Below are 15,612 nucleotides of genomic sequence, written 5' to 3'. Positions count from 1 at the left end.
TTCCTCCGCAAAGTAGGGTACGCCGGGGCCCCAGAAAGCACACTACTGGAGGACCCGATTAGGCACAAGAAGCGAGGGGGGGGGGGGGGGAGGCACGCTATTTGGGAAAATGTACACACAGCTACCGGACAGAGCCTGAACACCACTGGACGGGACCAGACAAAAATGAGGACGACGAACTGGGGACAGAGGTGGGATGGGGCCTCTGGAGCGAAGCACTGAGCAGGGTGAGCTCCACCTGCTCCTGCACAAGGCTAAGCCTAATGCAGCTCAAAGTGGTGCACAGAGCGCACCTGACCAGAACCCGAATGAGCAGGTTCTTCCCAAAGGTGGAGGACAAATGTGAACGGTGCCAGAGGGGCCCGTCCAACCACATCCAAATGTTTTGGGCTTGTCCCAAGCTTGCTGGGTTCTGGACAGCCTTCTCCAAGGCAATGTCCACGGTTGAGGAGATGAGGGTGAAGCCATGCCCAATTGTGGCAATCTTCAGGGTATCGGAGCAGCCAGAGCTACACATGGGGAAGGGGGCCAACGCCCTTGCTTCCCAAAATTGCACGCTGGAGAAACCTGCTCAGCTGGCGATTGGCAGCACCACCCACAGCTGCAGACCGGCTCGCTAACCACTTGGAATTTCTCCACCTGTACGCCATCAGAGGGTCAGAGGAAGGCTTCCTGGATACTTGGGGGCAGTTTGTCGGCCTGTTCCAAAACCTGTTTGAGACCAGCAATGAGGAGTAAGCCAGGGGAAAAAAGAAAGATGAAGAACCAAAAGGACTGCGCAACCCCCGGTGGGGGGGGGGGGGGAGGAAGTAAAACCAAGAGAAGAGGAAGTGTGCTGAAACAGACAGGTGAGTGAGTGCGTGCGCGAGTGAGAGTGTGTGAGTGTGTGTGTGAGGAGTGAGAAAGAGAAAAGAGGAGGAAGGGGGAATATCAGACTGATCCAGAGGGCAGCAAAATGTATGTACAGTTATTCAAATGAAGGACAAACCTCTAAAATAAAGCCAATTGGCGTGGGCAAGAAAAATGTAATGTATATAAGTAACAACTGTTTATAAATACAAGAAAAGCCAATAAGAAGATTTTTTTTTTTTTAAATGGGCGGGCATGCGAGGAGTGTATGCGGACAGGTCGGGCGAGCGCCAGACCCTTCAGGATTGAAAGAAAGAAATACTGGGTGGTATTTGGGAATTTGCTTCCACAAATGGCAATTGATGTTAGATCATTGCTAATTTTAACTCAATGAGAGAGAGAGAGAGAGAGAGAGAGAGAGAGAGAGAGAGAGAGAGATGTAAAAATCTGTTGGAAGTGAACTAATTTAGCAGCTGGCCTATACGTTTAATAAACCTTCAATGTCAGGAGTTCTCAGAGCTAGTTTTATTTGAACACCATCACCTGCTTAGTCTAATCGGAATCAGGCACCCAGCTGAAGTGAAAAATAATTAGTTGCATTTCAAATAATTCAAACCATTGCTGTCGAAATAGCTGAATGAACTATATGTAAACTACAGAAAGTCTGAGAGATCAAAAATATATTTACAATCGTGCACGGCACTGCTGAACAGAGACTTCCCTATAGAGAATGAAATCAGTGACAATAAAAAAAAGCAGCATCAGAAAATGTTTCAGGACTTACAAATATCTGTGGGGCTTGGAGGAAGGGCTTTTTATCTGTACAAAGAATATTTTAATACTCAGCCCCATGTCACTACCCTACCCCCCCCCCCCCCCCCCCCCCCCCCCCCCCCATTATGCTGAAAGTCTTGCAGAGCTAAATTAGTAAAAAATTATGTAAGAGAGTGGACAATGCTTGCATAACTTCTTTCTGATGTGTTATCTAGCCAAAGGCAAAACATATTTGGAGAAAAAATATGATATCCAAGAGAATTGATGACCAAACCTGTTTAAGCAAATATGCAAAAATCCCAGAAATCATGGTTTTATTTTAAAATGAAAGTGGGACTAATGCATTAAAGATGCATCTGAATAATTGCCTAAGTTATCAGTAAAGGTCCCTCCTGAAATTCCAGTACAAGTATAATGCAGTTATTGTACTTTTAAAATGAAGCCAAGCCATGAATGGACGGACGTGGTTATCAGTGCTACAAATTCCATCAGGTCTTATGAATCTCAAGTCCAGTTTACTTATTCCTTTGGATTGCAGTAGTCATCAAGAACAGATGAACTAGGTCTGAAGCTGGTACACACCTGCACTCCAGTACACCTGAAAGCTATAGTGGTTGCCTCACTACATTTCTGCGGCTTGAAGTAACAAATAAACTATTTCATATCCTGAAATGCTGCAGGTGCATCAAACTTGAGGTTTAAAGAGACATCAACACAAATGCCTTTTAGCTATAAATAAATGGCAGGTAATTACCAAAACATACATCATGGAAAATTCAGTTTTCAGCTACGCCTTTAATCCAGAGTGCTGGAGGCTTACATTCATTAAATATCAACCTGTCAATTTGGCTTGGCTGGTAGCATTCCCACCTTTAAAATCAGAAGGTTGTAAATTTCAAGACTTACTCTGGCACCCAAACATATGAACAGTAGCACTGTAAGATACCAACCATCCCTCTCTTGCAAAATACCAGTAAGATGCAAAGTGGTAACCTAAATTGTGTCAGATGCGAGTCTTAACAAGGCCCTATTTGCTTATTCTCGTGAATGCTTATTCAAAAGAAAATAAAAAAAGAATCAAGCAATTCTACAACATGCCCCGTCAACTAATTAGGTTAACTGCATCATTCATCTTCATGCGGTTTTCTGGGATCTCTCCCTGTGTAGTGGACTGGAAACAACTTAGTGAAAAAAATCTACAGCAGAGCAGTGGAGGTCATTCAAAGAGGACGTGTGTGAAATACAGGTCCAAATGTTCACCTGGTGGTGCTGGTGGGGGGAAAAAAAAGTAAAAGAATGCAGGAGCAACAAATTCATGGAATCCTGGATGCCTAGGACAATCCAAGACTGGATAAGGAGGAAGAGAAAGGCTTTTAGCAAATCCAATGGGAGAAATTTAACTGCGACTCTGGAGGAAGTTCAAGAAGGAACTTAAGCAATAAGAACAAAAAGGGGGTATGATAAAGGACTTGAAGAGAACTCCAAGATATTCTACAAATACATTAAGTGGAAGAGGTTAACCATAGAAAGAGTAGGGTCCATTGGAGACCAAGTACGCAAATCAGTATGTTAAGCCGCAGAACATTAGTAGTGTGTTAAATGAATACTTCTCATTGGTCTTCACTCAGAAGGAGATCGTAGATACAGAATTCAGGAAACGGGATTGTGAAAACCTTGAGCAGTTTGACATAGAATATAATCTTTATTGTCACAAGTAGGCACACATTAACACTGCAATGAAGTTACTGTGAAAAGCCCGTAGTCGCCACATTCTGGCACCTGCAGAGGGAGAATTTAGAATGTCCAAATTACCCAACTTGTGGGAGGAAATCTGAGCACCCGGAGGAAACCCATACAGACACAGGGAGAACGTGCAGACTCCACACAGGTAGACAATGGCCCAAGCTGGAATCAAACATGGGACCCTGGAGCTGTGAAGCAACAGTGCTATCCATTGTGCTACCGTGGAGGTATGAGACAAATCCCCATCCCCGGATAAAGTGCATCCTAGCCTACTGCAGGAGGAAATTGCAGAGGCTTGGACGCAAGTTTTTAATTCCTCTGTCCACAGGAGACCAGAAGACTGGAGAACAGCTAATATTGTTTCACTTTCCAAGAAGGGTGGTAGAAAATGAAAATTGCTTATTGTCACGAGTAGGCTTCAATGAAGTTACTGTGAAAAGCCTCTAGTCGCCACATTCCGGCGCCTGTCCGGGGAGGCTAGTACGGGAATCGAACCGTGCTGCTGGCCTGCTTTAAAAGCCAGCGAGTTAGCCCAGTGAGCTAAACCAGCCCCTCAAGAGATAAACCAGGGAGTTACAAACTAGTGAGTCTCACATCAGTGATGGGGAAACTTGCAAAAATTCTGAAGGAGAGAATTAATTTTCATTTGGAAAGGCATGGGTTGATCAAGGATAGTCAGCATGGCTTTGTCAGAGAGAGGTCATGCCTAACAAATTTGATAGAATGTTTTGATAAAGTGACCAAGTGTGTGGATGAAGGAAGTGCAATTGATGTAGTTTATATATTTGCAGCAAGTCTTTGACAAGGTCCCACATGGAGACCGATAAAGGTTAAAACACATGGAATCCAAGGAAACCTGTTGAGATGGATCCAAAACTGGTTTAGTAATAGGATAGTGGTAAAAGACTGTTTGAGTAATTGGAGGCTGGTTTGAAAGTGACACTAAAATTGGTAGGGTGGTTAGCAAGGAAGAAGAGGGTCAGAGAACAAAGAACAGTACAGCACAGGAACAGGCCCTTCGGCCCTCCAAGCCTGCACGGACCATGCTGCCCGTCTAAACTAAAATCTTCTACACTTCTGGGGCCCGTATCCATCTATTCCCATCCACCACCTCCTCTGGCAGTGGCGAGTTCCAGGCACCCACTATCCTCTGTTTTTAAAAAAAAAAACACAAAAACTGGCTTTGTACATCTCCTCTAAACCTTGCCCCTTAAACCTATGCCCCTAGGTCACAGGAAGATATAGATGGGTTGGTCAGATGGTATTTAACACTGTTAAGTGGGAGGTCATGCACTTTGGGCAAAGAAATAGGAAAAGGAAGTATGCAAGAATGGCAGGACACAGCCGAGGAATAGATTGATCTTGGGGTACTTGTTCACAGAACCCTGAAATGTAGCAGAGCAGGTGAATAGGATAGTTAAGATATATGGGACACTTGCCTTTATCAGTCGTGCCATAGATTACAAGATCAAGGAAGTCATGATGGAGCTGTACAGAATTTTGGTTAGGCTGCAGTTGGAGTACTTGGTGCAGTTCTGGTCACCTCACTATAGGAAGGAGGTAATTGCACTGGTGGGGGTACAGAAGAGAGTCACTAGAATAGTGTATCTGCACTACAAGGAGAGACCACGCTTGGATTGTTTTCTTTAGAGTAGAGAAGGGGTGGTGATATGATGGAGGTGTACAAGATTGAGGAGTTTGGAAAGGGGAAATAGAAAGCAGCTGTTACCATTGGTTGAGGGGTCAATCACAAGGAGGCATAGTTTTAGGATGAGGGGCAGGAGATCCAGAGGGGACTGGAGAACGAATTTCACCAAGGAACTGCCCGAGAAGGTAACGGAGGCTGGAAACGACCACCTTTTAAAACGCATTCTTAAATACCATCACATTCACGGATGCAGGTGCTGATAAATGGGATCAGTGTGAGATTAGGGGTAGTTATTGTCAGTGCACACTTGATGGGTCGAAGGGACTCTGCTAATGTGAAGTGCTTTGAAATCTTTAAAGAACTTCAAGAAAGATGCTCAAACTCAAAAGACCACTAAACCTTGCGAAGAGAGACTTAAGCCCTTGCTATCAAGGTCACACAGACAGGGGGAGAATGTGCAAACTCCACACAGATACCCATGACAATGTACAATATCTAGACCCAATTTAAACTCTTTAAATCGCTCATTGTCCACCTCACCTTATTCTGCAGCCACGAAACATGCCTGTGTCCACTAAATATGGACAGACTAGTGTCATCTTGATCCCATCTTTCTCAGATGCCTTCAGCTCATGGCTCAAGGATTCATGAAATCCTATTGCTCCAAATTTGCTTGCACAGTAATCCTAAATGACATAATAAATTTATAGTTCAGAACATTTTCTACTTCAATCAAGATGCTCAGAAACATTGATGTAAGGTTGATTCATGGGCAACAGGGTTGCCAGCAATAAGCACTGGTTTTCTGTAGCCAAGACAGTTAATGCTCCTATCGATAATTATTTTATATGAAAAAACATTTGGTATATCTACCATTTACCAGACTGGGTGGTTTGTGGAGGGGCAGGGAAGAGAAATAAGGTGAAACGTACTAGTAGAGAAGCAACTGTTATAATATGAAGCATTTAAGGGCAGCACGGTGGCTCAGTGGTTAGCACTGCAGTCTCACGGCACCGAGACCAGATTCAATCCCGGCTCTGGGTCACTGTCCGTGTGGAGTTTGCACATTCTCCATGTTTGCTTGGGTTTCGCCCGCACAGCACAAAGATGTGCAAGGTAGGTAGATTGAACATGCTAAATTGCCACACAAATTGGAAAAAATGAAATGGGTACTCAAATATGAAGCATTTGAACTAGTCACATTTGGAATGCTGTAAACACATTTGATTTATGTCAGTATTTTGGACTCTGGTCCTCTACATTGGTCTCTAGTAGTGAATGTAATTTGTTAAATCCAGTTAAGGCATTTAATCAGGACAACTAGACAGGTATTTCTATATTCAATTATCAGTAAGGAATGAAGAAATACATTTTAAAAACAGTAAAGACTTCTCCATGTATATAAAAACGTAGAGAGCAGCAAAGCAAGCATTGGACCCTTTGAGGATAAAACTTGCAAATTAGTAGTAAACAAGTAAATGGCATTTTATAAATTAATTTATGCTTGTTTCAGAGATTCATACGCCTTCGAAAACATCTGCTTCATCTTGCAATCATTCAACTTTCATCTTATTAGAATTTTTATTTTCATTTCAGCCATGCCATTTTTTTGTTTTAAAACAACTCATGGTTCCGTATGTTGAGGCATCCAGAGCTTTTCCTTCTAGATCCTTCAGCATCAGATTTACATTTCCCTTTTCATTCTCCACATGAAGCAGATCTTTGCCCTTGTCCTTCACTTTGGTTTCACCGTTGGCTAGGTCAGTCTTCAACAAAAAGTTTTTTTATTCCAGTTCGGCAAAATGCTACTCAAGGCTTCATATCTGCTCTCAGCTTGGAAAACATGCCTCTTTTCCATTCAGCTGGCTCTTTCTCCTAACAATATCTCGTGTCCATCTTATCCTTAATTTGAGTATGCTGCAAAAGTGGTAGAGAACACGTTTTGAATGTCAAATTGGGGTTAAACGTTTTCTACTTATTGTTGCTCCTGTACTCCGAATTCTTGATCGTTCCAGACTTCTGGTGGTGGTATGTAGGAGGAATATGCGCACGAGGTGGCCCCCGCTGGTGTATGGTCTTTAAGCCTTTCTCTCCTAGTTTCTGGGAATATTTCTATTCAAAAACCTATTTAGTTATGGCAATAAGATGCATACAACAGGGATATGCCCAGGAAGAAGCCGCCTGATGATAATTCATCTACTGAATCAGAGGCTTAATCAGGGCTAGTCGTTGGAGAAAATGGCAGAGGCAGCTTCTATGACTCCAGCCACTCCATTAACGGCAAAGGTGCAGTAGAATTTGAGAAGCAAAAGGTGGATAGTTTTGGGGGACCTCAACAAATCGATAGAAGAGGCCTGGTTCCTGGTTGGCTGAGAAGACCAACTATTCAGTAAAAGTGATGCAAGGCATGGAGGCAGCTAGAGGCACAGCGACCAGATTGAGGTCACTGATGGCAAAAGCACTGAAGGCCAAATTGAGTGATCTGGAGAACTATTCCAGGATGTAAAATATCAGTGTTGTGAGGTTGCTAGAGGAAATGGATGGCCCAACTCCCATAGAATATTTTTCCAATTTATTTAGAAAAGATGGGAGAGGTTGGACTCCCGTCCCCTCTGCTGATTGAGCCCACCGGATACTGGCAGATCCCAATGAGAGACATTTATTGTCTGTGGGTCTTTGGTGGGCATCTTGCCAGTCCGGGTTAATGTATATGCTCTGAACTGGGACAATATGGGTTTTATAAAAAACTACTAGCCTCCATCCCAGATTTGGACTTGCATCAGCATATTTTGGGGGGGGGGGGGGGGGGGGGGGGGTGACTTAACTGTGTACGGGATCCCAGAATGGATTGTTCCATTCCCAAATCTCAGTCTCCATCAAGGTGGAAAAGGGGTTGTTGGTTTTCATGGTGATGGGAAGGGGAAGGGGAGAAAGAGAAGGGGGTAGGTCCATGGTGATCTTTACACCTGGGTGATAAAGATATTTTTCCCTCCCATGTCTAACAGGATTACTGTGCATTGACTTTTTTGTGTGTGATAGGTCTCTCCATTCTTCTGTGGAAGAGGCAGGGTTCTCTGCGATTGGGATTTCAGATCATGCCCCACATTATGTGGTTTTCGCACTAGAGTCTAGACCATCCTAACGTCTGCCATGGAGATTGAATATGGCACGGTTAGGGGACAAAAAGAGTTTGCGATTGCATGTCCACTGCTATTGGAGAAGATATTAAATTGAATGAAAGCGAGTTTCTCTCATCTTTTACGTTGTGGGAAGCCTTTAAAATGTTTTGGGGGGGGGGGGGGGGGGGGGAGGGGAGAGAAAAAGAGGGGAAAGAGAAGAGAGAATTTCCTTCAAAGCCCACATGGATAAAAGACTGCGAAGGTGGAGCAGCAGACTGGTGGACTATCTTTAAAGTGGACTGTCAGTACTCTTGCCCCAACCCCCGAGAGGTTACCGAGCTGGAAGAAGTTGCAGACAAAATTCGATTTACTATCAACGGATAAGCCGGTGGCCAGCTGCGACATTAGAGGGGAGTATTTTATGAACACAGGGAGAAGACCAGTCGTCTTCCAGTTCATCAGCTGAGGCAGCAGATAGCCTCCTGGGAGATTGTAAGTGGCAGTCTAGTTTCCGCCCCACTCAAGGTCAATGCGGCTTTTGAAGCATTTTAAATCGGATCTTTATAAATCGGAGCGGTGAGTTCAGTCATGACAGAATTTTTGGATGGGCTATCCATCCCTGTGATATATAGAGGGAGAGGTGGAAGAGTTGGAATCCTTGTTGGGTCCAGGGGAGATTAGGAAATGCATTGGGTTGATGCAGTCAGTAAAGCTACTGGCCCTGACAGCTTCCCCATTTTATAAGAAGTTTGCAGAACAATTGATCCCTCTCATTTTAGATTTGTGTAATGACTCCTTATCCTAGGGTTCGTTACCCATTGGAAGGTTCACAGAAGGACAAGGACTCAACAGAACGTGGGTTGGATCACCCCATTTCTCTTTGCGGATGCCAAGTTACTCGCAAACGCTGTTGGCCCTGTTGGGGGTTTTGCCTCCCAGGTGATTGGAGAGCCAGAGGGGTTTTGTCAAGGGTCAGCCATTGTTGGCCAATATAGGTCAGCTGTTGAATGTCATTGTCATCCTCTCCCCCTCTTCAGTGCCCGAACAGGAGGCCCACATTGCTAATGTTCGCACAAATGCGACAAACTCTGGCTACGAGGCAGGGTTGGTCCATCGTCTCGGCTCCTGTTTGCATTACTATTAGTACTAGCCATTGCATCGATCATTGCAGTGGTTGGAGGGAAATAAATTGGAGGGGGAGGATAGAGTGTCCTTGCAAGCAAGTAATCTGCTTTTTTTAATGTTACGGACCCAGTACCACTTTGGATGAGATCATGAAGCTACTCGAGTATTGGCTGCTTCTCAGATCTATGTTAAATTTGGTCAAGAACAAATGCTTCCTGGTTAATAAGATAATAATAATAATAATCTTTATTAGTGTCACAAGTAGGCTTACATTAACACTGCAACAAAGTTACCTTGTAAATCCCCTAGTCGTCACACTCTGGTGCCTACTCAGGTACACTGAGGGAGAATTCAGAATATCCAATTCACCAAATGGGAATGTCTTTCGGGACTTGTGGGAGGAACCCGGAGCAAACCCATGCAGACACGGGGAGAACGTGCAGACTCTGCACAGACAGTAACCCAAGTGGGAATCGAACCTGGGACCCTGGTGCTGTGAAGAAACTGAGAGAGTCCCTCAGGGAGGGGAACCCATCTGGGGATGTTACCTTTTCGCCTTGCCAGATCTAGCTTTAGTTATCCGGGAATCTGGGTGGCCTCACTTCAGAAATTAAATTATATCAGTCTGGTGGTTCGGACGTACAAAAGTGGGATGACCTCTGCCTGTCCTTAGCAGGCAAGGCCTAGACCATCAAGATGAATGCACACCAGAGATTTTTATATCTTTCTCAGTGTCTCATTTTTCGTCCAAAGTCCTTCATCAGAATTATTTTTGATTCACGATATTTATCATTTTATACCCCAAGAAACCCCAAAAGTACACAAATTACAAACAGTAAACCAAATAATAAAAACAATAACCAGATTAACCCCACCCCTCCCCACTTTAATAGCTCAGCTAACCGTGATCAATTTTTTGAAGAATAATATGAAAGGTTGTCATCTACGGTAGAGCCCTTCAATTGATCTCGTTCTGATATATTTGACCCTCCAGACTTCATTAAGTCACCTAGCCATGCAGAGGTGCTGGGTGGTGTCACTGGTCTCCAACGCAGGAGGATTTGCCTCAGAGCAACTGGTGAGGCCAGTGAGGCAAATGCCAGGGCATCTGCCCCCATGCCCGTCCGCAGCTCTGATACCAGGGCTCCAGCTTAATATTCAGGATTGCCGATATGGTGCTGAAATAAGAGACCCAGAAACCCACAAGCTTGGGACATGACCAGAACATGTGCAGTTCCCAGGACCCCCTCATACAGATCTTGCACCCATCCTCAAACCTCTCAACGAAACATCTCATTCAGGGCTTTGAGAGATGTGCCCTGCAGCTGAATCAGACGCAGCCTCGGACAGAATGATGTGGCATTCACATGTGGAGGGACTCACACCACACCTCCTCCTCCTCCCCAGCTGCTCCCATTTGGCCTTCAGCCCCCCACCTCCAGCGAGACACATCCTTACATACAAGAACTACCATCTTCCCACCCAGAGCAGGAAAGAATCCTATTCACCAAGTTCAGACAGCGCAGTGGGGGCGAACAAAATTTCAAGCCTGGAGGTACCCAAACACTTCAGAGTTCACGAGCCTGATTGCTTTCAACTCCTTCAAGCTGGCAAACCACATCTCGTGAGGTAGATCACTCACTCAAACCTCCAAATGTGACAGCCAACTTTGCCGGTTCGATCAAGTGATTCATACAAATGGGGGCCCATCATGACACTGACCCCAGCTTGGCCACAGTTGCCTCCATATTTTTAAAAGTAGAGACAATTCCCAGGTTTGAAGAGTCCTTTGCTGGAGCAATAGGCAGAAATGCTGACACCAGCGCCCCCAAATTGGACCCACAGCAAGACACAAACAGATCCCGGGATCCCCCTCCAAATCCTAAGGATTTTCCTCACCCATAGGGAACCTGATATAAGCTGCTCAATCCCCCGTAAAAATGACTTGGGTAAAAATACCAGAAGATCCTGACATTTAAAAAAAAAATTTAAATTTAAAGTTTCCAATTCATTTTTTCCCCAATTTAGCATGGCCAATCCACCTACCCTGCACATGTTTTGGGGGTGAGACCCATGCAGACATGGGGAGAATATGCAAACTCTTCATGGACAATGACCCAGGGCCAGGATCGAACCTGGGTCCTCTGCGCCTTGGGGCAGCAGTGCTAATCACCGTGCCAACGTGCTGCCCTGAAATAAGAACAAGATACTCAGTAAGATGTTAATTTTGATGGATTGAACCTCATCCACTAAGGACAATGGGAGGCCGTCCCATCTTTGCAGGTCAGCTTTAACCTTACCCGTGAGGCTGATAAAATTCAATTGATGTAGCCGCACCCAGTCCCATGCCACCTGGACCAGCCTATTCTCCAAATCTCCAACCTGAACGATTCACCTGCTGCCTTAGCTGGTGAGCCAAGAGACGACTAGCCTTCTCCCCATACTCATACCCCACCCCCTTCAATCACCCTGTCCAGACAGCAGGTCAAGCTGATTTTCAGCTTTTTATTGCATGCCAATGGTTCTGGAGTTGGGTCGCTCATATACCCATGGTCCACTCCCACAATCGAACATCAGATCTACCAGGTGCAGAGCATGGTCAGAAATAACCACTGCAGAATATCCTGCCCTTTCACCCTGGGGAGAAAAGAGTCCTACCCACGACAAAGATGGGCAGATTAGGTGGATTGACTATGCTAAATTGCCTCTTAGTGTCCAAGGTTGGGTGGGGTGCTATTTCAGAGGTGCAGACTTGATCAGCTAAATGGCCTTCTTCTGCACTGCAGTGATTCTATGTAATAAAGAGGTCTACCTTTGAGTACACCTTGTGCATGGGAGGGACGAAAGAGGGAAAACATGAACACCTAACCTCCCAGGTGCACAACCTGCCACGGGTCTGCACCTCCCAGTCTCTTCCATGATTGCAGCCAACACCCTCACCATCCTCAAAAGGGACCAAACGACTGGCCTGGAATGATCCTGCTTCGGGTCCAGTACACAGTTGAAATTCTCGAAAATCAGTTGGTGCATATCTAAATTCGGTATTGCGGCCAACAGCCACATTATAAACTTTGCATTCTCGGCGTATACATTCACTGTCTCAATTCTGGGCCTATACATTCACTAACTGCACCACCTGCCCCTACAATGATCCTGCAACCATAGCGTACTGACCCCCCTGATCAGTCAAATCCTTTCACACCTGGAAACAGCCATCCCCCGGGGCCCTGTTCTCAAAGCCAGAATGAAACATCTGACTCACCGAGGCCTTCTGCAACTGTATGGTCCAGCACCCATAAAAGAAAGTCTCCTGTTGGCTGCTCCCTCCGCCGCTAAGGTATGCAGACTACCTTCAGTCTTGGCTATCCGTATTCCTCAAAACAACCAAGACCCATTGTCTCTCACCGAAACTGACCCAACATGTCACAGCCCCTGTTCACTCCAGCTCACCGGCTACTCCTGCTTGTTAGCTAGCCCCCACCCAGGGTCCCCATCCAAAAAGTCAAAAACAACAGCCTAATTCATCCTAGCCTGCCCTACCCAACCAAGTGGCCAAATCCTGGTATTCTAACTATACTCGTCTTCTACTGGTACCCTATCAAACACCCCTTTACTCAACATCACCGGAAAAAAAAAAACATTAAACACCTTGGCCGAATGACTCTTCGACAGCTCTGTATCCATGTCCAGGTAGATTCGCACTGTGTGCCTGTCCGAGTCAATGTGTGGTTCTTTGCCCATTCCAGGACCTGCTTTTTCCTCTGGAAACTATGGAAGCGGATAACCACTGCTTGCGGAGCCTCATCCGGCAATGGCTTCTGCTAGAATGTCCGATGGGCCCTATCCAACCCCGGAGGGACAAACACCTCATCCCCTCCCACCAGCAGAGAGAACCTCTCCCAGAAGTACTCTTGTTGGCCAGAATCCTCCACCCCCTATAGCAGTCCCACAATCCTAAAGTTTAACCGGTTCTCCAGATCTTCCACTTTTGCCCTTGTTATTCTCGCCACAAGCAGTGACTCCACTTCCAATGAGGCAAATCATCCCTTGTGCTGCGACAAGACCTCCTCAAGGCCCTTAAATGTCTTGCCTTACTCTTTCACTGCCTTTGAGGTCTTACTAAACTGCTCTCGAATTGGGCCCAATGCCTCTTCGATGCTGGCTTTAAAGGATTTCTTTGTTTCTTTACCTTGCCACTCAAACTGCCTGTCCATCTGCTTCCCAATTTTTTCCAGTTCCTGTGCCATCACTACAGTACCAGCCTGGTTTTCAAAACAATGGGCTGTTTCCTTGAAACTGCGACATAACTCAGTCAAGCAAATGTTCCCTAGATCAACCAAAAACCCCTGCAAAATGGGATTTTAAAAAAACCTTGGCAGGAGCCACCTTTCCTGCAACGTGCTCTACATGACATCACCAGAAGCCCCCTCCATCAGAATTACCAAATTAGTATCCTCTTTCATTTGGACGCCCTCCCCCCATATAGGGAGTTCTTCTAGAGGGATAGACAGTCAGGAGTTTTAGCTTTACCCAATTTATTATTGGGCAGCTAATATTGAGGAAGTACTGGGTTGGTTTAGTGATCCAGGTTCCAAATGGAGGGGATTTCTTGTATGGGTTTCAGCCTTGGTGCTTCAGTAATTATATTGTTACAGTTTTCTCTGACAAGATTTTCTTTGAACCCAATGGTGGTGTCCACCGAGAGGCTGAAAGCACTTCAGAGTGCATTTTAAAAACTTAGTTCCATGGCTTGCTGCAAGGGCAAGAATCTACTTTTGTCAGCAAGTTTAGGACATGGCAAGGATGGGGAGGGGAAAAAAAAAAGATTAGTACCTTGTTTGTGGAAAGGTTTGCCAGCTTCAAAGTAGCGATCAGAAAAATTTCAACTGCCTGGTTCCAATCGGTTTAAATATTTTCAGATTTGTTAGAACGGTGGCATCAGACGTCAAAGACAATGTTGAGGGCTTATTGCCAAGATTATCCAGGGGATTGGGATAAAGAAATTCCATTCATACTGTTTGCAATTAGGGTGCACCCAATGAGTCAATCAAATTCATTCCTTTTGAACTAATTTTTGATCACGAGGCAAGAGGACCACTTAAATTGATTAAGGAGAAATTGGTGAGTGAGCAGTGAAGTTACATCATTGGTTATGTGTCAAATTTTAGGGAACAATTAAATAAAGCAGGTGAATTGCCTAGACAACATTTAAAAGTTGCACAACATGTGATGAAACAGGTAGGACAAGAAAGCAAAGGTTTGTATTTTTGCCAGTGGTAGGTGAACCTTTAAAAGCAAGGTTTTGTGGAGCTTTTCAGACTGAAAGGAAATGGAGTGAGGTGAATTAGGTGGCAAGAATGCCAGATAGAAGGAAAACTCACCATGCGTGTCATGTGAATATGCTTAAAATGTATTTTGAAAGGGAGCGAGAGCAAAAAGGAGGAGGTTTTAGTGATTCTTTAGTGAAGAACAGAATCCAGATGAGACTGAATTTGACATTCCTCAAATTAAAAATTGGATAATGAGGACGTTCTTAAAATTGGGATAAATTATCGAATTACCATCCAGAGGAAAAACGAACCACCTGAAAGAGTTATTAATATCACATGGTCAAGTTTGTGGCGATAAATTGGAAAGTACTAAAATTGCTATACATGTAGATATGGGAAATGCTGTTCCAATCAAACAACATCATCCATATAGACTTAACCCTTTAAAATTGCCACAGGTTCATAAATAAATTGAGAACATGCTTAAAAATGGCATAATTGGAGTGGGTTGCAATTAATGGAGCTCACCTATAGTGATGGTACTGAAACCAGTGTGGACTATAGAAAAGTTATGCAGTTACAAGAATTATCCTATCCCACGCTTGGAGGACTACACTGAGAAGGTGGGACAATCCACTTTTATCTAAGGTAACTGGCAGGTAGGTACCTTTATCTCAAAGGGCAAGGAGATTTCAGCTGTGACTCCAAATAGTATATACCAATTCAAAGTTATGACATTTGGCATGAAAAATGCCCCAGCCACATTTCAACGGTTAACTAACAAAGTTGTTTCATGATTACTCAATTGTGCGGTGTACATCGATGATCTGGTGATTTTTAGTCAGACCTGGAAAGAATATTTGAAGCATCTGATGGAGTTATTCGATTGACTTCAGGAGGCGGGTTTGGTGGTAAACCTAGCCACAAGTGAATTTGGAAAAGTCCAAGTACCTTCCTTGGCCATACAATTGGACAGGGATAAATGATCCCTGGGGATGTTTCCAACAGCCTTGACACGACGGGAAATAATGCGATTTCTTGGCACGAGTGGATTTTATCGAAAATCTGTACTGACTTTTAGTAG

At 44.6% G+C, this 15,612-nt stretch overlaps 1 protein-coding gene across 1 annotated transcript in view; it reads right to left on the bottom strand.

Annotated features, from left to right (window-relative positions):
- LOC119972616 (retinol dehydrogenase 10-like) overlaps positions 1–15,612 on the bottom strand; it is a 94,205-nt gene that overhangs the window by 8,879 nt on the left and 69,714 nt on the right. The window contains exon 3 of the mRNA XM_038809610.1: positions 5,555–5,700. Coding sequence (XP_038665538.1) covers positions 5,555–5,700 — 146 coding nt within the window. The remainder of the gene's footprint in view (positions 1–5,554; positions 5,701–15,612) is intronic.

This window comes from Scyliorhinus canicula, chromosome 10 (genome assembly GCF_902713615.1).
Source record: "Scyliorhinus canicula chromosome 10, sScyCan1.1, whole genome shotgun sequence".
Classification (NCBI taxonomy): Eukaryota; Metazoa; Chordata; class Chondrichthyes; order Carcharhiniformes; family Scyliorhinidae; genus Scyliorhinus; species Scyliorhinus canicula.
Note: the sequence above shows the minus strand (reverse complement) of the source record. Positions and strands in the feature narration are given on the sequence as shown.